Source organism: Sylvia atricapilla, chromosome 3 (assembly GCF_009819655.1).
Source record: "Sylvia atricapilla isolate bSylAtr1 chromosome 3, bSylAtr1.pri, whole genome shotgun sequence".
NCBI lineage: Eukaryota > Metazoa > Chordata > Aves > Passeriformes > Sylviidae > Sylvia > Sylvia atricapilla.
Genome location: NC_089142.1, coordinates 29,875,802 through 29,901,400, shown reverse-complemented (window position 1 = coordinate 29,901,400; position 25,599 = coordinate 29,875,802). Strand labels below are relative to the sequence as shown.

The window sequence follows — 25,599 nt, the reverse complement described above, 5'->3', positions numbered from 1 at the left end:
CATTAGGTCCTTTTATAAAATCATCCGTTAATACAAAAAAAATCAAAACCACTTCTTCAGTAGCATAAGTTAGGGAAGTTACTATTAAATTGTGATGTCTTGAAAACACACAGAGACACACCTATACAGGACTAACTTTCAATACTGAAACATCTCAAGACCTTTCAAAACAACAGGATCCCAATGTGTCTTGCGCTCTAAGAAATACTGCTGTCATGGTTGCAAAGGAAATAAATACAACTATATTTTCCTTGAATATGACTGTAATAAAAATAAAAATCACACTGTTGAAAAATTACAGAGCCTGCAATCTTAACTGCAACCCCTTTTTAAAGTCTGCATACCCTCAAGTTATTATTTAATAATTATTGTCCCAAGAGAAAATAACTATGCCTCTTCTCCACTCTAAAGCTACACAAAATTGCTCTCCCCTTCAGAATATAATCACCAAGAAGCCTGTACTTTTTTCACATTTTTGCCAGTGTGAATTATAACACGGTTTTAAAGTTTTAGTCCTAAAAATTGATCTTTTCCTCTACACTTAAGGTTGTTTCTCCATTCCTGACCTGTAGTAATAACTCTGTTTCCGTAATGGAATAAGGATCACTACTTTGTTCTTCTCTATAACAATTCTGTGAGTTTAGAGGTTTTTTTAAAGAAAATACGTGCATTATTCAGGACCTTGTAAAACTACCTTGTTTTCTCGTAAGTTGAATTTTCACCATTCTCAGACTGCCAACCTAAGTAGTAACTAAGCATCATTTGGTAGAGACAAGAAAACAACTTTTTGTTTAGTTCTAAACTTGACAACAAAATAGAATGTCTGAAATACAATGTCAGTCAAGACTTATTAGTGTAGATAGGATCAGTTACAATTGATAGCTAAAGATTGAAGATTTATACTTAAAATATCATTCTGCCTCCACATAAAAACTGCTACCAGTCTCTTGCTCCTTCATTAACTCTCATTAGTTCCATAATAAGAACTTTAAAGAGTAATAAAATTACTTCACTGGATTCTTCTACGTCTCCCGAAAGTGCAACAGAACAAATAAGAAGCCCATTCCTGATATACAAATACGCAGTATTTTTGCAGAGGTCACTATGATACATATAACTGACTTCAATGCATATATGTATATATTTAGATTCATAGAGGTATCTATTTAGATATGACTCTCACAAAACAACAGGATTTTTATAGAACATAAGGAAGAACTTTACTATAAAAATGATACTCAATGGCATATTATACAGGTTTTACTTGAAACACATGACATCAAGCTGACCAAAATATAGCAAGAAAATGCATTTTGAAATATTTCAGATGACATTTGGATATTGCACTGGATTTTGACATCAGCATCTATGGTGACTGTGAATTTAAACCATTGAGGATACACTCCAGTTTCAAGCACAGTTAATATCAATCTTTTACAGAACTCAGTATGTTTTGGGTTCAGTACTACATTAAGGTCAGATCACTTCTGGTCACTACATTTAGCCCTGGCACTCATTTGACCGGGATTAGAGAAGTGAAACTAATATTAAAATCTGGTACTGTAAATCAGAGCAAGTACTGTGGTCTTATGGCCTTAGTGAATTTAATTTCTAACAGTAGTATTGAGTTAGACATACTAGCATATGTATTTCAACAGATACTGACACAATTTTCAAAATGTATTATAAAATCTATTCAATTTAGTACTTCTCTGCAAATAGGTTCTGAGCCTGAACAGTGCATGAAATGTGGGTAACAGAAGAAAAGCTCCCTTTCAGAAGCAAAGTTGGTCACTCGGACGAAACCAGAGTAGTGTGTAAGGAAGGAAATCTCTTTAACCACTGATTCCATGTGCTGTCAAACAGCCATAGTGATGCAGGCGGCACCATTTCTAACAACAAAGCAAACACGACGCATCCCACCTGCACGTTTTATATATAAGGCGCAAGCACATTGAGCACAAGTGTAAACAGGAGTTCACTGAAACAGCATTACTTTACAAGTGTTCATGGTATCAACAACTTTATAAACCCAGAGTAGCTTTGGCCTTCTGCTCAACTTTCATTTTTTCCTCCTCTGTACACATCCCATTTCTACTCATTTTCATGGTAAGTTCTAGATACATTTCCAACACCATCAGCAAAACATAAACTGGTATTTTACTCTCACACACCGGTTACCAAGACCAGCAGAAAGATGATATATGAATATGCAAAGGAAAGTAAAATTAAAATTAAATTAAAGCTGATTCGTCATTATATATTGTACCAAGTTCTGAAATCGAAGTAGAAATATGGAAGAAAGTTGAAATCCAGTACTTTTTACATTTCCCTATAAAGCTCCCAAATTGCTAATATGCAGCAATAGAAACTCTGAATGTAGTTTGTAACTAGTTTATAATTCAGATGGTACTAGAGTCACTAAAAAATGAGAGGACCTGAATAGAAAGTTTAAAGTTAATAAAAGCCACATATATATTAGTCGTTCAAAATAAATCCATTTATAAAACAAGAGTACATTTTATATGTGCTAATTGAGGGGTTTGTATGCCATCACAGCTCAAAGCCTTAACATTAATGCAAACTGATTGCAGATTAATGCAAGTCATCATACAAGAAAACCTCACTGGTAATCTGTCATGATAAGGTGGTCGTGGTCAGCAACTTTATCTGTTCAAGATTGTGATCTGCTAACAGTTCTGCAATGCACTACAATATTTCATCATTATAAGTATTTTTTTTATTTCCACAAAAAGGAAAACCTTGAAGTATGTGGTAATCTCACTTGTTGCTTGTAGTCAATGAAAAAACAAGATTTTTTAAACACAGAACACATTAATGTACAAATATTATTCATTGTGCCACTTCATTTTACCATAAGAGCTCATACTCTGTGCGTAGCATTTTGCTAGAAAAGGAAACAGCAGTGTAAATCCTTATTTGATCTTAGTATGTAAGAAGCAGCTTCCATAATCATCAGATATACACTGTCTTTTTCAGAAAAGAGCAGCAGTCTTTGCCTGATCAGTTTATTCTTAACCAAGAAACGACTGGTGACCTGTACTCGCACATTTCCCACGGTAATTGTTTTCATTCTTTTTTACTGAACTATGAACTCCAGAAGGAAAACAGATCTGTGACATTTATTATTAATTTATGTTAATAACGCACAACAATAAATATAAACCACAAAATAAGAAATTAATAAGACTGTCAAAATCCTTGCCCCTGTTTCTGTTTTGTTTTGTCTTGGCTGATAACATACCAGACATGTTGGAAACTACCATTACTTTAGTAGGAATTTTAAACATGAAAGGGTATTAGAAAAGTGAAGGCAATTAAACCACATGTAATAACCCACCAGTCAAACTTCACTGTATTTCCCAAACTACAAAGATGCTTTCATTCTCTTCTATTCCTTCACTGGTAGAATTACAGCACAAGACAGGTAGTTATGCAAGAAGACTTAAAGTAAAGAAAGGTAAGAAATCAAAGAGTTTGAGCAATCACAAGCTCATTATTTGATACCTTGCTCTATACTGCCACTTCTTACTGGAACTTGTGGTAGCTGTCTTCCCCTTCGACTGCTGAAAGAGGTGTCTGCAGGAGGAGACTGCGTGGGACTTCCTTGCTGATGTGTTCTGCAAAAGAAATTGAGAGAAAAGCAAAATAAGGCAAATGAAGAGACATTTTATGTTCTGAATTTTAAATACAAGTTAAGTTGCAGGTACTGAAGATGGGTTTGAAAAAGTTAGCATTTGGTCTTTGCCATATGTACATACTCAGGCCTAGATCCCTAGTCAGCTTATAAGGTCTTACATTTAATTTCTTTAACTACCTTCAGCTATAAAGAAATTATTTCCTTTTGTTCATTTGTTTAATTTATTTATTTATTTGCGGTTTGGGTTTCTTTGTCATTTTGGGGGATTTTTTGATAAACAGCGAAAAAACCATTGAATGAAAAGCATTTTTCTAAAAACCACTTATGATTATAACTCACAATTTATATACATTCTCCTACACTCATACAAGAGCAATATAAAATGCCACTTTATTAAATTTTATTATATTTAGTATTCCCTATGTGCTGAGGCCACTGGACCGCACAAGGGCCATTGGAGAGCAAGTATCTATTTCTAAAGGATAGTGTTAGGTTTTTCCCAGAACTCAAAGAAGGAAAAAGACCTTTAACCTTTGTATTGGGGTGGAGAAAGGGAGGGTGTGCTTGCATACAAGTATCTGTGTGTGCATGCAAAACATGCACAAGACTTTCAAATATTTATATCTAAGTAAGTATGCTAAATCACTTTGGCTGAATTCTAGCGAGCACTGTTTCAGAACATGTATTCACAGATACAGTTTCAGAGTGTAATGCATCAAACACCTTTGAAACCCTAACATTTAAAGTAAGTATGGGCACCTATTATAACTATAGGGAAAAGGTTTAAGAAAGTAGAACAAAGGTGAGAAGCAGCAGATGCTGAGGAGAGCTTACTGTGAAATGCCCTTGCCAGTTACGGTAATGTCACACTCTAGTGGATAAGCACTGTTTATCCAGTTGCAAGTAGATAATTCGTAATTTAAAGTAGCACATTTTGTGCAAGTTCAGAGTACTGTTGGCTTTCCCTAGGTAGATCAACTGACTTTCTCTTAGCCTGTAATATCAGAGTTTGCTCTGTGTGAATAATATGTGATTTTCGGTTTAAGAAGAATACTTTGATAATTTTCATATGGGTACAGAACAAAACATAACAATAGAAGGATGAGACAGAGCCAGTTTTTTAATCTAAATTTGCATAACTATTTTAAGTTCATCAGCAAGAAGTGCCATCTGGATGGTGAAGGTGGAATAAAGGATATGGGAGAACTGTAAATACCATGAAGAGAAAATAATCTACAGTGCCAGAATGACTGAATGTGCCATGTGTGCTCAGAGTACAACACCACACTGAAAGCTTGGAGGCAGAACATGAAAGCTGTGCTAGACACACAATAACAACCTTGTCATAACTGGAGAAGGCAGCATGGGGCCTCAGGATGCCTGGAGATGTACAGAGTATGAGGGTGTGACACTCGACCTGGAGTGCACGTGGTGTTTTTTTCCCTAAGGACTGGCTGCTCAGTCTCTTGTGGGGCTGGAAGCCCCCTTCTAGAAAGACATGGCAGCACACCCCTAAAATACCAGGGCCAAAAAGAGACTGTTACCCCTAAAATACCAGGGCCAAAAAGAGACTGTTCAGTTGTTAGCTCTAGGCACACCTCCCCAATGCCTGGGAATATCTGACAGGAAAATTCATTGCCTGTCCTTTTGTCAAAACTTTCTGGCAATAGTGCAATATTACATCTATGATGGAATACTGAACTACAGCATTCAGATTTATTGAAACATTTTTGTCTAACATCTAATACTAGTGAATCATTTTTTGGAGACAGAAGCCTACAACATGTTCCATGGAGATGTAGAAAGAAGCAGTGAAATGTGTGTTTCCCTATGCTCTTGTTTCCTGGGTTCATTGCTGAATTACCAGGAGCCAAACTCCTTGGACGTGAGTTACTTTTGGAAAAAAAGTGGAAAGAAAAGGTTTTAGTAATTTGCATGGCACAACAATCCCTGATTCAATCATAACAAGGATTTCAGTCATCATCTCTCCAACTCAAATGGAAAAAGCACCTGGGTTGTTGTGACAACAGAGTCATCTGACTCAAGGAAAATGAAGCCATTGCTTTTGGATCAGGAACAATAATCTGGGACTGGAAGCAGTAAAACTAAAGAAAAGTGCTGAGGTTTTGCTGCATAATGTCCATTTTCATTGAAAATAGAGATGTCTGTGTTGTTCATGGAAGTTTTAAGGCTCTCACAATGTAAACAGATGTACATTCCACCTCTTGAATCAAAATAACATAAATCAATTTCTGACAAAGGCAGGATCTCATGCCTCCTCACTGCTTTTATTTCAGTTAATAGACAGGGTTTAAAAATTAACTAGATGTACTTATTATTCAGTATATATATTTATTTTTTTTCACTATTTCTTAAAAATTTGAAAATGTAACCCCAAACTATTGTAACATAGTTAAAAAGATATAACAACAATACAAATTCAGAGAAATTCAATTAATATAAAAAAGTTCCAGTCTTTATATTAATTTTATGCAATGACAGATTTAAATTGGAACTTAAACTTTTTTATATTTTAAAGTGAAATTCATTTGATCAGTGACACTTTTAATTATTTATCTGTTATAGCTATCTATGTGGTTTCTCATCCTCCAAGTTAATGTAAAATTAGGATTTTTTAAAAAGGAATCAGTGTTAAAGTGCAGAAAATCACTTCTAGTCTTTGTCATTCTGCAATGATGGAGAACACCAAAAAAATTCTGTATGTATGCAACAAAGTGCTAATAATAGAGATACAAAATATATAATAGTGTAAATTATGGCAACATAGCATTTGGTACTGTCCTAGACATTCTAAAAAGGTCATATGAGAGGTATATTCCAAACTCTGGAATCAGATGGATAAGGAGAGATGCTTACACATCAATCAACACTCCTACCTTTCTGTTTCAGCTGCAACGCCTTTCCTAGTTTGTTTTTGGCTGCTATATCTTTCCACTTTTCTGGACTGCCTGTGAAGTGACATGTCAGAAAAGAAATAAACAAAGAAGAAAAAGAATACAGAAATATGAAGATTATTTATTCATGTATTAAAAGGGTAATAAAAGAAATGGCAGATGAGAAAGTGACAATTATCATCATAAACAGGCTGGTGAAGTCGAGGTTTAAGAGATATTGCATTAATTAGGTTAGTTTGAGGCTAATGTTGTGCAGCTTATGAGGTAACAAAAAAGGGAAGAAAACATTAATCCTGACTGAGCCTGCATCTAGTTTCAACTTCACAGCCTGCATTTGACTAGAAACAATGACTCCTCATAGCCCTGTAAGTCATCTCTTAACAGCATGAGGAACAAGTTCAGAGTACACAGCAGGAAAAGAAAAACTTGCAGAAAGAACCAAAAATACTATTTGAAGGTTTAAATAGACTTAAAAATTGCTTTTAAATCTAAATTTCAAAAGCAAAACAAATACTAAGTCATATCAGATTTTAAATAGGCTGCCACTATATTATTAAAAACTTGTTTTTTCAAAAAATCTCATTCTATTACCTTTTAAAGTTTTTAGAAACAGATTAAACCGATTCTATTTTCTTCCTAATCAATAAGTAAGTTAGAAATTATTTCACTATTTCACTCCTCTCCTACACAAATCTTCTACAGAATTCATCTGACACTTGGATAATGAGGCACTAGTTACCTCAGACAATCTAAGCACTAATTTTTATATTAAATTTAAAAAATGAAGATTTATTTCTTTTTAAAGAAAAATGAAGATTTATAGGAGTCTATACATATAAAAACAAAGGTAAAGCCACATTTCATCATTATTGCCCAGGGCTATAAATATAACACATACATCTCTGTAAGTCTTTTGTTCCAAAATTGTCTGTACTTTCTCTAGTAATGTTAGCATTTACAAATTAGGATTTACTACTTTAAACTTCAGAAAACCATCAATATGTATTACTTTTCCAGAAGAAAAAGTGCACACACTGTTTCAGGAGTGGTAAAATCAGGGACTGATAATTACTCAATCCTAGACGAGAAATGCTGACGAACTTTAATATGTGCAAGATCTTGCAATTATACAACCAATGTCATATATTAGACTATAGAAATTACTGTGGGCAAAACAGAGAGACAAAAATATTTAAAATAGTAACCTTTCCTTTAAAATCTTTGTGGTTATAAACAGTAATCCAGTGCCTGAACTGGACGAGACCTAAACAGCTGTGACACCAAGTTATGTCCAAAGAACTTAATCATAGTTGGTTTTCATTATTTTTACCCATTGCAGTGTTTGATTAGCATTTTATTGTGATACAGTAGATTCCACAACAAAGACAACACGGCAGCAAAATACAAAATGCTATCTGCATGAGCAGAGGTAATTACCTGATGCTTTCTGGATTTTAAAAAGTATATTTTCTCTGAAAAAAATAGTATGTCAGATTAAAATCTGAAATCCCTTTTGTCCTCCATCTATTTTTTTCAGATTTATTTTTGTATATTCTCATTGTTTTTCAATTTTATTCCTTTACCAGGACAAATATAAAGTGGATACAGAGGAAAACACACATATGCTGCAGCTTTACTTAAAACCTACAGTTAGCAAAGTTCTTTAAAAAAACCCTCTACAGTTAACAAAGTTCTTATGGCTAGATTCACTGTATGCAGCAGCATTACCATTCAAATTATGTCACCCTCTTCATTTTCTGTTTAGTTGGTTCTGTTTGGGGCTCAATTTCTCTTACTCCTTGTGTTGCTTGCCTAGATGGTGACATTGCATACAATGGAGAAAGAGATGGTGGGTAGTTTCAGTCAGATGGAAAAGGAACACAGTAATATACAGCACTAATAAGCTGAGTGCACTTATTTCTCTGCTCTCAGGGCTGTCCTTGAGAGCAGCACATACTAGAAATTATTTAAAATCAGTTTCCTTTTTGTTTCCTGCCTCTGGCTAAGATGATGCTGTATACATTTCCAATTAGCTCAACATGCTCCAGTTTACTTCCTAAACTTACTTCATAGGAGAAAAAAATATTATCCATGAATGATACATGCACATATGTACTTGTACATAAAACAAGGGGAAAACATAAAAAGAAAATGTGTGGAAGTATGCAGAGCATATGAGGAATATACTATAGCCAATACCTCATTTACTTTGATCAATGATTTGAGTAAATAAGGATACCTCTGTGCTGCTCCAGGTTTAGCACTTAGGTGGTCTACACTGTCCTGTTTTGGAATGCAAGACTCCAGCGTCCTTGTTCTTCACAATTTTTGGAAACATGGATGTGAATTTGGACGGAATGAGCAGAGACAGAGAGATGGTCACATGCAGTGAAGGTGGAGACATGCAGTAAAATATATAAACAAAAAGCATTAAGTCACTATCTATCAAAAAAAAGCTGTATTTCTCATTTTCCTATTCCAAACACTATAAAATTTTAGATGTAAGATCAACAGTCTAAGATGTAATGAATTATAGAATGCAAGCCACGATGGTATTTTTAAAAACCATTATACTCTGTATGCTGAATGGCAGCACTGTTATTTAATAGGTGCTATTTTCCTTCTTGAGAATATATAAACATATAAAAAACCTCTTTGCTTATGAAGATGCACAGTTTGTCATAATATTGTGAAACTTCCCTGAAAATGCAAGTAAATTTCCTAATTTCATGTATTTTGATGAAACATTCATATTCTATTGCCACTCAGTCTGCTACAGTAACAATTAGCAATAATTCAAGAGCAAAATAGAATAACTGACTCAGATTTTTTTTGTTAACAGAAAGTATATGGGAATATTTCGAAATTTCTATGGTATTTTAATTTCTGCTGAAGCCACATAATTTCTTCATAGCTTTCAATTTGGCAAAAATATTATTATTCTGTTGGTTTATTTTTAGTTTTGAATGAAATATATTTTAAGATCTATGAATGGAATATTTTTTTTTTTCAAATAACAGATTTGGATTTTGATGAGAAAACTCCGCAAAACTTGTGGTCCACTAATAATCTTAGTTTTGTATTGTATTTGTACCTATACCTTCACTAGGCTCAGGAAAGGCTAAAATTTCTCTCTAAGGTCATAAATCCTCCAACTGTCCCACCAAATCATTGAACAATATATATCACATAAAGACAAGAACTACATTTTGTTTTACATACAGAAAAGCTCTTTACAGTTCATGTTCCAAAGTTCTATGCGCCTCAGTATATTTCACAGATTTGTGCTAACAAATCTACACACAGAAATGTGACAATATTCCTACTGAAATTAAAAATTATTACTTCTGAAACGAAAACATAACATTTTTATACAATTCAATGTCCTGTATTTTTAAAATATTTATTACTGTCTTGTACAAGAGCCCTCAGTGGTTTGCAGTGAGCGTTACTTTAGCCTTGAAGTCACCAAGAATGTCTTGTTCAATACTTCCTGACTTTTACTGAAGTTTTCTTAAAGGCTGGATCTGCTTGGGACCTGCAAGTACCAGGAGGGCACTTGTGCAGCTGGCTTCAGGTGACTCTGGGGCAAGCATTCATACACATGCATGTATGCATGTATGACTGACAAAAGCTACTTCTCTTAAGTGAAAAGATACGAGAAAATTCCTTTTTTTCAAGGCTTGTTTTATCCAGTCTTGGTTATATGCTGATATTATGTGCAGATTTTTTCAAACTAACAGTGTGAAAAAAAAATTTTCACCTACCATTAAATGCTCAGCTTTCATTCACCTTGTTTTTATCATCACTTACAATTTCACAGTTCTCCAGATACACACCTGTCTATACTGTACACATTAGACATTAAGACTTTCTGATTTCTAATAGAAAAAACCAAAAAACTTTCAAGGAATTATGCTATTGAATTCAATAGAAAAAGTATCCTTTAAAATATCTTATAGAAATACATGATACTAACCAAACACTTGGAAATTTTTGATACTGAAATAACACATGACTCACATCTTCATTGCATCAACATATCAAAGAGTCACTTCTTCCTGATATGGCAAGTATACAAATTCCAGAAGAACAATCTTGCCAAAACTTTTATCAAAATTTACGTAAATAACCATTAGAAATAAACACAATGTTGAAAAAAATTAATTTATCAAAAGTAGAAATAGTGCATAAGTCATAGATTTAAGAAATGTATTCAGAAATAGATCTTGATTGCACTCTATGTGCAAATATGACCCATTCATAATATAAATCTGTAATGTACTCAAATGAAGAGTAAGAGGGAGTCTGTCAAAGTCAATTAATCTTTGAAATATGATTCAAAAGCTGTATTAAGCAGTTAGAAGTTTGTTATTTCTGCTGATCCATCAGTCACTCCCCAACACCACTACTTCAGTTGTCAAATTGATACAAGGCTATCTTAAAAGCCTTGTATCTCAAATTGATACAAGGCTATCTCAGTTCTTATTGAACTGAGCAGTATTGGCCCACTGCAATAAACATGTGAATTAATCAGAACAAATGCAAACTTACAGAGTAGAGAACAAAGGTAAAGCACCTTTGATTCACTCAGTGATGTTCTCTCTACAGACATGCAATGCAAAAAACTGAATGTTCTCAGAACTTCTCTTCATGTCGGAGAAAATCCTGGAACTGGTAGGCTGCAAACACTCATCAGCCCTGAGGTTGCATAAATTCCTTCTGTGTTCATCAGAGTCTGACTGCTCATCACTGGGTTTTGGTGACCAGATTTGGAGGTCTTGACCATACAAGACCTCCAAACACAAGAAGGCACCGATTTCACATAGAAAATCAGATTGCTGCTTATTCATCTCAAAAAATTTCCATATCCTACACATGCTTCACTGTAAATTGTTTGCTGGTGGGTATTAGATTATTTCAACTTTTCTCCACAAAATTTCAGCTGACATAAAAAGGCTTACTACTTGGCACTGAGAATACTAGTATTTAGATGAAAACCTCATGTCACTGATTTTTTTCAAGTCTGATACTCTGAACTCAAAGGAAATCTTTCCATTGACTCAAAAAACGAGAATCAAAATGACTCAAAAATGCCTAAAAGACTTAAAGCACATTTGTAAACTCTTAATAGCTTAATAGTCCCATCAAAGGGATGTGTTGGCAAAATTTCTGGAAATGCAGTATCAGTAAGGAGGACAGCTTTGAAATGATGTTTCACTTACTTACTTTTGTAATTTATAATGCTGTTTAACCCAAAATTAAAAAAAGAAATACTACCTATACACAGTTACACTCTTCCCACCTGGTATGAGTGGAATATTTCCAGCATCAAGCAAACAAGATAAATCACAGTACAAATATCAGTACTGTGGGTAGACTTTAGCAGAAGGTCAGGACTGGCACCACTGGTATTTTAGTCTTACAGTTTTAAGTGCAACTTCTAAGGTCCATGTAGAGATTATTTACGTTAACCTCTATTTACATTATTCTGTATCTGGTCACTTACTGTAATACAAAATACTGAAAGAAAAATTTTGAATTTTGCATTTAAACATAAATTACAATGTTTGCTTAAAATAAAGCCTATCCAGAAATAAAATAACAAAAATTAACTGCTGCCAAAGCAATGGAATACCAAAAGTCATGTGATTAGACTAAAGCGCATGAGAAGTAAAAAACAAATGTGCTTCTATTAATCATAGGTGATATTCAGCATGAAAATTAATTTAGAGCCCTGATGTTCATAATCAAAACCTACCTTATTAGGAAAACCTGCTCCATAGAGGCCATCCTGATTTGGACAGAATTTACAAACAGTGCCAATTTTTACATACATTAACTAGAAACCATTACCAAGACCTCCAAAATATCAGCCTGTGGCGTTTTTCCTCATTAGGATCAGTTTGTTGAAAAAAAGGAAAACCAAAACCAATGAAAACAAACATGTATACAAGGATATGCTCTTATACGACATTATAAACACCACAGTGAAAGCACCAGCACCATTTACAGAAGCAGGTAAAAACAGACTAAAGGACATTAACACAGATGATGTCCCGTTGTATCAGACATCATATTTCGTGTCCTGTGACTATTCAGACAAACAGAAAACTTGAGAAGATGCTCATTCTTCTGTGCTTTATAACAGTTCAACAAAATGCAGAGATGATATCTAAACTGCTGTTTTATTTTGGGCTTCTGGAGGTTTCAAGTCTCCACATATATGCACACTTCTAAATTTCAGAGTACTCCTCTGAGAGTGCAAGATGCAGTAAACCATTTTTCAACTGGGAGGAGTTGACTAGTACCTGTCATCCTCCGGAGATGCATGCTGGATATGAATCCTGGGACTAGTAGGTCGTCTCCTCTCTAGGGAGGGGGACCATCTACCCCTGTTTGCCCGTTCAATAAAACAGGAAAAAAATACGATATTTAGTTTGTGGTAAAATTAAATATATGGGATTTAGGACTGGAAAAATACCCCAAAAAGTAATGAAAGTGTGTCATTTAATACCCAAGTGTACTTTACTTAAGGCTGCTTAATGTAGAAACATCACATCTGAAATGAAGAGAAGGTGTGCCCAAAGATGCAGAATTTAGACCAACATAAATCTTCTATATGGTGTACCATTAAGTTTTCAAATAGTCTCAAATGCTTGACTACCTAAAAGCCTGTTGTTTGTGTAGGAAGCTGCAATTCCAAATTAGAAAAGACTTTTAAAGACCATATGATGGTCATTATCTTAGTATTTTGCTAATTCCATCTTTCCTAGCTATTTACATGAAAAATGTGATCTCAGTAAAAAATGTAGGACTATTAATTATAATAGATGTTCTAGGGCATAAAGTCACCATTTTCTGGAATGCAGTGAAAGAATGCAAGCAAATTATTTAGCTAAACATAAGCTACACATATTTGTGTAGAAGAACTGGGGTCATTTTTCATTATTTGAAAACATGTACTGAAAGTGTGCACAGCCAGCTTCCTCTCCTGTTCATTTCTCTTTATCCCTGCAGTACATGCCAGTACATTATGTTACACAACTAAAGTCAACAAAAAGAACCTGAATTGAGAATAAAATCTGGTGTATTAGGTGATTTTTTTTGTAAAAGCTCTTTCAATTTAGAATTACATATACTATGTTATTGACCAATGTTGCTTATTTTTTTGGGACATCATGTGTTTGCAATGCAACAAATGTATGCATAACAATTTACAATACCAAAGCAAACTGATTTATTGACAACTATCAAAGTGTTTGCATAAACTCAGCACAAGTATCTAATATCTCCCTTTCTGAGGCATTCTTCCAGTCCGTGCAATAAGGAAAAGGGTTTGATTTATGGAACATGCAAATAACAATGGTTTCAGGGACACGAGCATTATTTGAACAGTTAGGTAGGTCTTTCAGATGTTTTAAGAGCAAATAGACTGTTGGTAGTTAGATTTTTTTCTCTTCAAAGCAAGAGTTAAAGAAAATGTTAATGCATCAGTGCACTCAGTCAAAGCCCTTAATATGCTGATATTCACTACAGATATTAAAGAGCATTTGATAGAATTAACTAGGTAATTCAGTAGGAATTTTCAGAACATGCTCCCTTTCATTGAATGCTGAATGACTGTGAGCCACAGTACAACACCAACATGTAATTATCTATTTCTTTACATGGTTGGAAAGAACCAGAAAGACAGTATGTTGCAGACCTAATGCAAACAGTTATTTCACTGTACATTATTTTAAATGGAAATGGGGGTATTTGACACAAATGTTAAGGGCATGCAATATAAAAATCAACATGAAATCAGGACAAGCTTTAATTGGATCAACCTCCCTGGGATCTGTTTATGATTAGGTAACAGGTAACTGTTGAGCTTTGTCACTTGTTTAGATAGTAGTGACCAGCTGATGGCAAAGATCCTGTTTTGATTCCCGCTGCAGTGAAGCACCTCAGAACAAATCCAACACAGCTGTGGGGGTTGTATTTTGCTGATCCTTATACATGACCTAATCCCTAGGCTGTGCTCCTCAGTTTTATTTGCTCAGATCTCCACTAAGTGATGTCTTAGGCCAAAAGCATAACAGAAGTACCAATCAGTGCAACTGTTCTTGTCCTAACTGCTAATACATACAACAACTGCTTGTAACAGCAGAAATTTAGAGGGTAAATAATAGCCATACATACATACTACATATTATTAACTGTCACTGACTGCAGTCTTAAATCAGTCTGAGGAACATGCTATTATGATGAGAAACCATTTCTAAATCAGTTCAGAGTCTGCCCTTGAATCTCATATTCAGGTGTTTCCTGAGTGGAGACTGGATGTTGAAAAGAATTTTCTCCATTCTAGAGAAATAGCACTCAATTTACAAGGAAAAAAGCAGAAATTTTGAGACACAGTGAAAAAGATAATAATGAAAAAACCCAAAGCATTAATGAAGTAGTATCAGGAAAAACACTTTAAATGGCCATACAGGACATATTATAAATTTAAAGATGCCTTGTAGATCATCAAAGGAACTTCGACCACAAAATAATTTTGGGAAAAAAACCCCCAAACACCTAATTAAAGAAACAGCTTGGAAAAAATAGAGGGTAGATGGTGGGAAGAGAGAAAAAAAAGGCAGGTATGGCATAACTGCATAGAGGTATTAGTAGTGTACCAGTATTTTTGAATGTCCTAGAATATACTGTGCAAGAGAGGAAGGATTAAACTCTGTACAAAATCAGTCCATTAAACAAAATCTTCAGCAGACCTGTGTCAAGGCAAGGTCAGTTTGCCAGCCAAGTTATATGGACATTACTTGGTCAAATAATGGAACTTATAGGAGGAGAAAAGAAATTCTGTCTTTACTGTTGCTATGCTTCTGCTTTACTGAAACTAACTGGACTTCCGTGTCATGAATTCATATATAGAGCTGAAAGTAGTTTTCTGCTGGTATAAGCAAGTCAATAAAATTACTTTTTCTGGCAAAGCAGTGTCTTAAAAAACAGTACCTACTCTGACCATTCCAAATGACATGAATGACATTGTATAAAGTTCAAGGATCACAACTGTTTCTAGCAAATCACCGACAGAGAGAAATAGGGCTCTACTGTCCATCTGTTATAACACTACCATTTTGTTAAAAAGTGGTTTATTTTAGCTCTTGTTCTCAAATACAATCTAATGCATATCCTCTGAGTCAAAAGGTTAGGGGGAATAAGTAGAAGTAATTATTTCTAGGTAATTATATTCCTAATTTTGTTAAAGAAAATATATAAAGCGGTATTTAGAAGTCTATATTTTTAAATTAAATCTATAATGCTGTCTTCAGGGAGGGGAGACGGAAGAAGAAACAACATGAAAACGAAAAATGTCTTCAACATAAGTCTCTCAAATATACTGATAAAGTGCTGTAGATTGGACTTCACAAAACCTTAGTGTGTTTCTCTTTGATGGACCAATTCTAGACCTGACAAGCATCTCATCTCCTCTAAGTCTCCAGTAATGAACACAACCTTCTCTATATTTTCTACTACATTGTAATTTTTATTGTGTTCAGTGTTTCATTATAATTACTTTCAAAAGAGATTTTCTACCGCTAAAGGTGAAGCTGTCTTACTGTATTTAAATCTTCTGATCTCGTCTGGTCCAGCACAGAACCAAAATGCTTTCTACAGACCTTGAACTTAATTCTGTATTCTTCAGACTAAAGACTCCTCTATCATCACATGCAACCAATGACTAACTTCATGTTCAAATGTAAGAAGATTCCACATTAAACAGAGGAGAACTAAATAATCTAAAACTTATGCCCCCAAAACAAAAACATTAATTTGGTGGGGTTTATATATTAAATATAACATCCTCCTCCAAAATTTGGGTTGCATAGGAAAATCTAGGCCACGAGAAAGGAAGAAAAATCCTGTCAAAGCCACATGTATCTTATTATTTTCAATGAAACTATCAAGAAAAAATTGAACATGAATTTCCTTAACAAAGGAAATGAAGGATCCCAAATCAAAATCTCCAATTAAGGACTTGTAAAAGCTAAGAAAAACTTTCACAGTGATGGGCAATTTTTCTGAATCAGACCCACTGATGATTTGACAAAACCACCTGTTTAGTAGCAACAGAGGCCATTAATACAGACTAAACACTTTCCTTTATATAAGGACCTCATGCAAAATGATGCAGATTCTTCACAGTGCCCAGTGGACAGTGGTTGGTGGACATGAATTCTAAAGACATAATAGAACTACTTCACATCAGAAAGATGTAGTTTTGAGTACAAAATTTTTACTAGATAATTTATAATTACCAGTTACTATTTCTTTGAGTATTCAACTTGATGGGTGGCATCTTGAAATAAGCACAGAACACACTGCCCATGTTTATATGCAATTACATTAAGTAACTGCTTGTAGATGAAGGCAGCTGTACACACTCAGTTATTAATATGTTGTTACAATATTTCTTAAAAATATCTAGAAAAATATCTATTTCATTCTGAGTGGCTCCACGAAAGATGAATATTTTTGTTTTAATAACCATGATCATATTATCTGTAATGTCTTGAGCTCAAACTTAAAAGGAAATAAACTAGTGTAGATCCATCACGGATACATCAGCAGAACATTAGTCACTTCTCTGCAACAAGAGCATAACTTAAGAAGAGCACAGTTCTAACCAAGGAGCAGCAGCAAGTGAGGAGAAAGGAAAGGGAAATTATAAACAAAATCTCAGGCAAAAAAACCTGTATCAAAGGGGAAAGTGCATTCTTAGTGCCTTTCTTCACACATCCTGTCCCACAGTAAAGAAAATAACACAACAATTTCAACCATCGCACCGTGTATCAACTGAAAAAGCACTATTAACTTCCATACTAGTTAAACAGTAATCATACTACACAGCTGTCCTATTCCCACTTAAAAGGAGGCTATTGTTGTCCTTAGTGAGCCTAAAATCTCACTCTAAGTGGTACAATTCTTAGCCAAAACCATGGGTAGTGACGAAAAGTTCTCCTGTGGAATCACCCTTTTTACACCAGTAATATTTGATTCACCTAAAATTTTGAATCAAGCTATTGTAATTGTAAAACTACAGAAAGCATCCATAACATGCCTGCACAATGTATGTGACACAGTAATATTTCATTTAAATTGTAAACATGTCTTAAAACTTACATGAACCTTAACATAATATCAGAGCAAGAAAAAAAAAAACAAAAAACAAAAAAACAAAACCTTAATGCAGTTATCTGCCTTGCAAAAGCAGATGCAGCAGACTAAAGAAAGCAATGATGTTTGGCTGTTTTGTAAAAAATATGTCAGTATTGATACAGTTCTGGTTTGAAATGTGAGAGTTTTGTTGTACTTTCTAATTTATGCCAGCGCTTTATTAGCAGCCCACAGAACAAGCAAGAAACAGATGTAATGCTTTTTAGCAAATGATAATGGAGATTCACAACCAAGTGGTATTTTCAAAATACTTAACACTGCAATGCTATTATCAGCATACTGAGGACTTTTGTAAACAATGAACATCAGCTTGAATTAAAACAAAGGAAGTAGCCAGAAGCAGTTATAAACTCCAACACACAACTTACATGACATACATGAATATAGGAGCAAAAATGTCTACAAATACCAAAGCAGACAAGAATGTACAAGAATGTGGAATACTCATATGAAAAAAACCCAAAACTTATAAAGATCACCAGCACAGATGACAAGAAATTCATAAGTTTTTATTTTATACCTTTCTCGTTCTGGTGAATGCAAACTAGTATCTGGTCTCAAGCAGTTGGTACTAGCACTCCTAGCCCTGTCAAGGGAGGGCTGCAGTTCACTAGTGCCAGTGCATTGCATCCAATGGTAGAAGAGAAAGAAAAAGAAAACAAAGAAAGGAATACAATGTTAGATATTAACTCATAAAATAATGCTCTCTTTACAGAAAATGTAGAATCACAATGGTTTAATTAAGGAAAACGTAAAAGAGTTGACTGGATGACAGTGTCAAGATTTGTTTAGAAAATAAAAGCAAATAAAAGGCTGCTAGAAATTTTTTGCAAATATTGTTGGAATGTTTAAAACTGAATGAGACAGAACAGCATCCACTTGTAAGAAAAGTGGAATGAGAAATACCAAACAATAAAGTTATATCCTTATTAACAGCAGTAAATCTAAGCCAACAAAAAAGAATGTGATCCACTATATGTCATGTGAAATCCCTTTACAATGAAGCTCATTTATTCTGAAAAATCCATATTAGATACCAAACAAGTGGGGGGGGTTAATCTTCAGTGTCTTACCTAACCAGTAGATCATGTCCAAATTTCGATATTCGTGAATTAAGGCAATCATGAAGGAGTGAAATATCCTGTCTAATCACGGATTTGGTCTTAGCACATGCAGGAAGAGTTGAGCTTTGTAAATTAAAATTATTTAAACAAAATGAAAATAAATTTAACATGTAACAGAAATCTCATACATAAAAAAAAGAATGTAATAAAGAAAAATACACAACATATAATTTTAACAGTGAAGACAACTCCAACTAATAAAAAGTAGTTTGGTTTAGTTAGGTGTTAATTTAAACAATTAGATGAAGTTATTTTAGGATTTTATCTCTTGTCTCTCCATCACAAAAATGTATGAAACATTTTGTTAATTTTTTTCTTTAACAAGGGAAGTCTATCTGCTTTTTAAAAAGAAGCTAACTACTTTTAAAGGGGACTCTAAACACTCCTTACCTGTACAAGTTCCAATGAGTACCATTTTCTAGTAAAGGCATCTTGGGTGGTAATGTTTTATAGTGCCTGACAGAACTTCTTGAATGTGGTGGGTCAGAAAAGAACACAGGACAACACAAAAATATACCAGAAATAAAAAGACAGGTAAAGGCAAGCTACGAATGACCAAAAACATAAAATAAATGACCATAAAATAAATGCATAATATTCTATTATATTGTACAGCCGTACGAGTAGATATATCATATATGTTTTTCTCAAGTACTGTGACAGCTATCCGGGGGAAAAATTTTGTATTAACCTTTTTCTTAATAAAGTGCATGAATTTATGCCAATAGTAATACAGCTCAAATGTTTTCTTGAAATGGAAGTAATATATATTTCATTTATAGACACTTTTAATTAAAATATACAGACTGTTTTAAGTTGATATTTAATTTACTCTTATTTCTCTTAGTGATGCTTTACTTAGACCTGCAGAGATTTAAACTTCTTCAGTAACTAATCATGAAAGTCTTGCTAAAACAAGGATATATAGTATCAAAAATTTAATTACAGATGTATTAGCAGCTGGATTTTTTGAATGTGGAAGTCTTTTGAAAGTGGTGTATTCACTTCAATATTTAGCAGTAATAAAATGTTATTAGTTATAAGCTAATAACCTGGGAGAGGTACTACATCAGCCATCACAGCAGCACTAAGGTGTTACATGAGAACTGTCTAATATCATCATAGATTTTAGAGAAGGAAATATTTATTTTATCAGCCAGCTCTACCCAATGAACAAAGGAAAAATTTAAAGGCAGGCACTGGTTGCTGAATTGGAATTATGTCCATTAAATGGCTAAGGGTTAATAAAAACATTCTAACTATTTTTCTCATACCCTACTAGGGCACCACTATGCAACTACTAGGAGAAGAACCAGCAGGCTTAAGGATTTTGCAGCATCAAGAACAGTCTGTCCTGATAGGACTTTTTGATTCCTGTTAAGCCTTGGATCAAAACACAGCAAGATCAACATTAGAAACCTGGCTGTGTCACAGACAGATGAATCAATTCACTGCCTGGAAATATCTGTGTTTGTAAAACCCTGAGGGATTTAACTGAGGAGCTTTGACGCGTCTTGTACGGGTTTAGTGGTCACCACTGGTGACTTCTCTATCGAGGTCACTGTAATGTTGCAAAGGAGGAATCAAGGTTGTCATCAGGCCAATCCTGGCATATGAGCAGATATTACCAATCAAAGTAGGGTGATCTAAGACATGGAATGTGACAAGCCATGACCTATAGCATAGGTACACGCCTTTCCACCATTTCTGCTGTTAGTCAATAACTGCATACAGAGAGATGGGATGGACAGCTAGGACTAGTATTGCAAACTGGTGAATTAAACTCAGCATGTATCTTAAATTTGTAGCTTGGACTACCTAACTTCTTTCATTTAACATGAAACTATTAACATTTCTTTCCCATTTTAAGCCGAAGCTGTCTGTTAAACCACTATTAAATCACTGTTCAGCGAGCTGCCAAGAAAATAAGGATAAAGCCTTATGAAATTTCTAACATGAATAAATGTTGGCTCACTAGAAACAAGAAAGGACAGAAGATGGCATAGAACAAAATTTTGCTGAGACTGTTTTCAAAACTATTCTTTCAAGAATGTATGTTTCCAGTTTTGGAGTATTATTTGGAATTGGGGTATATAAGCCTCAGAGTTAAATTTAAAAGGATCAATCTATTGTCATTGCTTTCATATTCACCTTCAATACATTATTAAAAGTACCATCCTGTTTTATAGTATATCACTACTATTACATTTAAAGGCTGAATTTTTTGAGTTTTTTGATCGTAAATATACAATAACAATAAATGGAATAAAGAAAAAGGCAAGAAAGGTCTATAGGCTCTGAATTCAGTGTAGCTGTTACCTAACTCTATTGCTGTCCTTTTTGCTGTGACCAGACTGGTTTGGTAGATTTGTAAAACTGTTGGAAATTCAATGGCTGGGCAAAGTGCACCAGAAGTTTCTAATGCAGTATTTATTTCATTAATTGAGACTTCAAGCAATTTCATTGAAAAATTGTAATGATAATCAGGGAAGGAGAAAGCACAGGGCTGGGGGCAGGAAAAGGGTGAAGCTACAGAAGATGGAGCAAAAAGGACATGGGAAGAAGGCAGGAAAAATTACTATTACCTGACAATAAACAGACATAAAATAACAAGAAGTTAAATAAATTATTAAACTCAAGACCCTACTGAAAATACTACTGATTATATATACTGATATTATATAATAACTACTGATAATAAAAACTTAATTTAACAGCTTCACTGATGAAGATTTTTTAAAGGTGTACATATTTATTATTTTAGTTTTATACTACTCTGTTTTATAACAGAAGACTACCACAGCATCTTCAATACTTCTTCAAATTTGATGATGAAAATTAAAGCAAACCAAGGCATTTTAAAAAAACAAACAGTACTTTGTAAGGAGAAGTCCTACATTAAGTAAATGAATAATGGCACTAGACAACATGGTTTAACATTTAGCACCAACACAAAACTCTCATCAACACCCAGATTCTGAAGGGATAAAGGACAATTACGTGGTTGAATTTGTTGAATGGCTAACTACTTTAACTTCAACCTACATTTTTACTTATTTTAAATGAAAGATGTTCTACACAATGTCATGGATTTTTAACAGGGTTAACAGACATAGTAAAAAGAAAAGGTGGGGGAGAAGACTTTGATTTTTTAGATAAAGATATTTCAGTCCTGTTTAGTTTCATAACACTGGAAAATGGTAAGACAGGGAGCTCCAATCTTTGGAAAAAGAGATAAATGAAAACTGAAGATGAGCCCAAGCTACAAAGTCTACATGTGGATCCAATTTATAGAACAATTTTTAGATGCAAAACCAAGTAATACAAAACACCTCAAATCTGTGACTTCCAGTAGGCTCTTGTAAATCAGTATTTATTCCTCTGCAAGTGACTAAATCAGCATGAGATTAGGTATCACAACAAGCAAAGCTTATTTAATTGTGCATGGCTGTTATATAAACATAAAAATCCAGATAAAAGGAAAAAAAAAAAAAACAACACACAACAAAAAAACCCTAAAAAACCAAAGTTTGAAATGATTACAATGCTGTCATGCATTGGGAGATAAGAGTTTTGCGACTAGACAGAAAATCTACCAAAAAATTCAACTGCAAAACCAAAGTTTCTTCAACTCCTTTAATCCTTACTACTGAGGTTCGAAAACAAATATACACATCTGAATCTGAATCAAAACAAACAAAAAAGAACAACTGACATCTGGATCACAATGGATTTGGACGTTCTTTATTTACTGGGACTAAATACCACCATGGAAAAAAACGCTGGGCACATAAAGTATGGACAACTAACCAGGTGTGTTCATGAATACCACATTCCTGTATTTACCTGATGGTATGTAGGCACTCTGCACTTCTTCCTCGCTTTGCTCTGGGCAGCATAAGAAGCTCACTGCACAGACAGGATGGGTGGTGAGTGAAACAGATATAGTTATGAAGCATTAGATGACATGGGTTATGCCAATGATAAGCAAATGAAAACATAAAAAGAAATGAGAAGCATTCACCCAGATAGATAGTCTGATAAGACTGCACGTCTCAAAAAATACAAGTCAAAAAATGCATGTAATAACTACATTTTCAACAAACTCATTTTAGTGTGGCACCTCCTTCTGTGACATTTTTCTTTAAAAGTCAGAATTACGTTTTAAGAGCTCTTCATTAAAAAAACCAAATACATAAAATGGCTACAATTACCTTTTTTCTCATGAACTAATTAATGAAGAACTGCTTTAGGAAAAAAAAGAAAGATGTCTGTTGTTTGTTTTGTGTTGGGTTTTGTGGCTTCCTAAGCTGCAAAATCATACATGTAAAAGCAGTGAAGGTTTGACAATGATTTGGTGCAGATCGGTTTATGGGAAGAATAACAAGTCACTTTTTAGGGAAAATCAAAAATATATGTTCATTTGAAATACTGTGTTTGGCCAAACATAAATTCTGATTCATAGCTGGTTAAGGGTTTTTGTAATGACAATTCTAAAGAAACAAACAAAAAAGCTAATCAGTCATCAGACTTTTTGTTTCTTATTCTTTCAAACTGAGGAAAATCAGCCATCTAGTCTATTCCTTTTTTTTTTTTTTTTTTTTTTTTTTTTTTTTTTTTTTTTTTTTGGAACCAAACACATACTATAGCCAGCAAGATGGTAAAATTAATGCATATTTATGCCTATGGTAAATATGACTATGATATGAAATATCCCTTGAATTAAACCTGTAGTTTTATGCATTTCAACACAATCAGAAAGACCAAGTTCCAAAACTCCTATCATTGAAAATATGAAATTAAAGGTAAGCTTCATGGAAACATGCTAATTTTAAAAGAAGCAGGGAATCCCATGAAGTACTATGGCAAAAAGAAAAAAAAAAAAAAAAAAAAAGAAGAGAGAAAATATTACAAAACAGATAAAGCAGCAGTTGTTCAATGTGTTTCACACTTCATTCCATTATAAAATGATCCATTTCATTGATACCCTATAGGAGGCATTATTTATCCAAAATTCTAAAGTGGGCAGCTTGAAATAATGACTTGTGAGTCATGTAAGATTTAATTACATCTGTAGCCACTAGCTTTATGCACCAATATGTACTAGAGTTGAATTGAATTTTTAAATTCTCTTTCTAAGCCAATTTTCTATTCATAAGCTCAGAGGACTGACAGAATTTATATGCATGTTTCCAAATTACAAACAACTATGGCTTTAAGGAAAAAAGTGACTATTTTCTTTAGAGTTTCAAAGTAAATGCCAAGTCCACATTAAACCATAGGGTACTTTGTTAATATTTACCTTTCCTAAAGCAAAGAGTATCTATTGTAATTGACCCAAAGCAAACATTAATAAAAAAGTCATACTGAAAAGTGATATAAAATAATAAATCCACCATAAAATCTTCTAGTTAAAAAGCAAAAATAAAGAATCTATCAAGAAGATTATCAAAATTGTGAGAATATGTAGTTCTCTGATAAATTAAGTCTGGTTTGGGAGACATTTAAAATAGAGATTACTATTCTCAAACAAATGTTTTCTAATTCTAATTTCTAACTCAGAATTAATAGATTTTACTTAGGAATAAAAGAAACAAACAACAACAACAAAAAAATGTGCCATGCTCTTGAAAACTGGACAATGATTTCTCAATAAAAAGCTTTTCCTAACAGTTTATATATATTCATATATGTGTGTATATATGAATATATATAAAACTGTTGAAGTGGACAAATAAGTTCCACTGGAAATTTATTGCAACAGATGCTTCTGTAAGAGAGTGGTAGTAACTATTTTTACAAGGACCTATATTATTATTTAATACTGATTTTGAACCAGTAACAGATCATTGAGAAAACTACTGAAATTAATCAGCAGCTGTAATTGCTGGCATGTAATTATGGGGTAATTCCTCAGCTTTCAAGCCAAATTTATATTAGATACCTACATGAATGTTCTTGTTTAGATGAAGGGTGCTTCATGTAAATGCACCACACATAATATCTACACTACTCTTGACACTAACACATAATATTTAAGGAAGTTGGGTTTTTTAAATTCTTGGATGTGACAGAGGATCTTTCTCAACAAAATCTGGTTTGGATCTTTCAAATGATGCAATTCTTTTGTGCTGAAAGCTGGCAAAACCTGCCAGAATTAAAAAGCCTTCACAGCTGACAAAATCTGGGGGAAAATATGAAAAGGGAAAGGGGGGAAAGGAGACCACTGCAGACAAGACTGTTATTAAAGGATACTAGGTACATGGACCTATCTTTAAATCCTGCATATAAACCATGTATATCCTTCATGTCTGATCTTTAAACTTCCGAAAAAGGTTTTGTGAACACTAAAAAGAACAGTGCTCTTTTCTGACTCTGAACAAATCCAGCAGCCCATTGCTCACCCCCATGAAAGGCTCAGTGTAAACCCAGCTCCTCTCCAAACCTAATCCATGCATGTATGTCTAGGTTTGAGGCTTTACTAGACGAGAAATTTCTGGACAGTTAACTGTCTATATTTATACTGACAAAGGCTACTTTTTAAAGCCTTTTTCTCTTCAAATCTGATGAATAAGAAATCTAGTCAATAAATATCTTCAGGAATCTTTTTGAATATATCACTGCCCAAAATAAATAACAGAAAAAAATTGCAACAAGTGGACGTTACTTG

General features: G+C 33.8%; 1 protein-coding gene across 13 annotated transcripts in view; it reads right to left on the bottom strand.

The window, feature by feature from the left end:
- The window catches only part of RIMS1 (regulating synaptic membrane exocytosis 1), a 301,446-nt gene that overhangs the window by 74,113 nt on the left and 201,734 nt on the right, over positions 1-25,599 (bottom strand). For 6 of the 13 annotated variants that reach the window (XM_066314990.1, XM_066314996.1, XM_066314991.1 and 3 more), the window contains 4 exons: positions 22,776-22,838; positions 18,326-18,415; positions 6,559-6,630; positions 3,529-3,641 (listed from right to left, as the gene is read on the bottom strand). In XM_066314990.1, the coding sequence (XP_066171087.1) occupies positions 3,529-3,641; positions 6,559-6,630; positions 18,326-18,415; positions 22,776-22,838 (338 nt within the window). Of the gene's footprint in view, positions 1-3,528; positions 3,642-6,558; positions 6,631-8,815; positions 8,894-12,887; positions 12,972-18,325; positions 18,566-18,878; positions 18,993-22,775; positions 22,839-25,599 lie in introns of those variants that run through there. The other 7 variants (XM_066314993.1, XM_066314998.1, XM_066314994.1 and 4 more) reach the window with 3 other exon arrangements.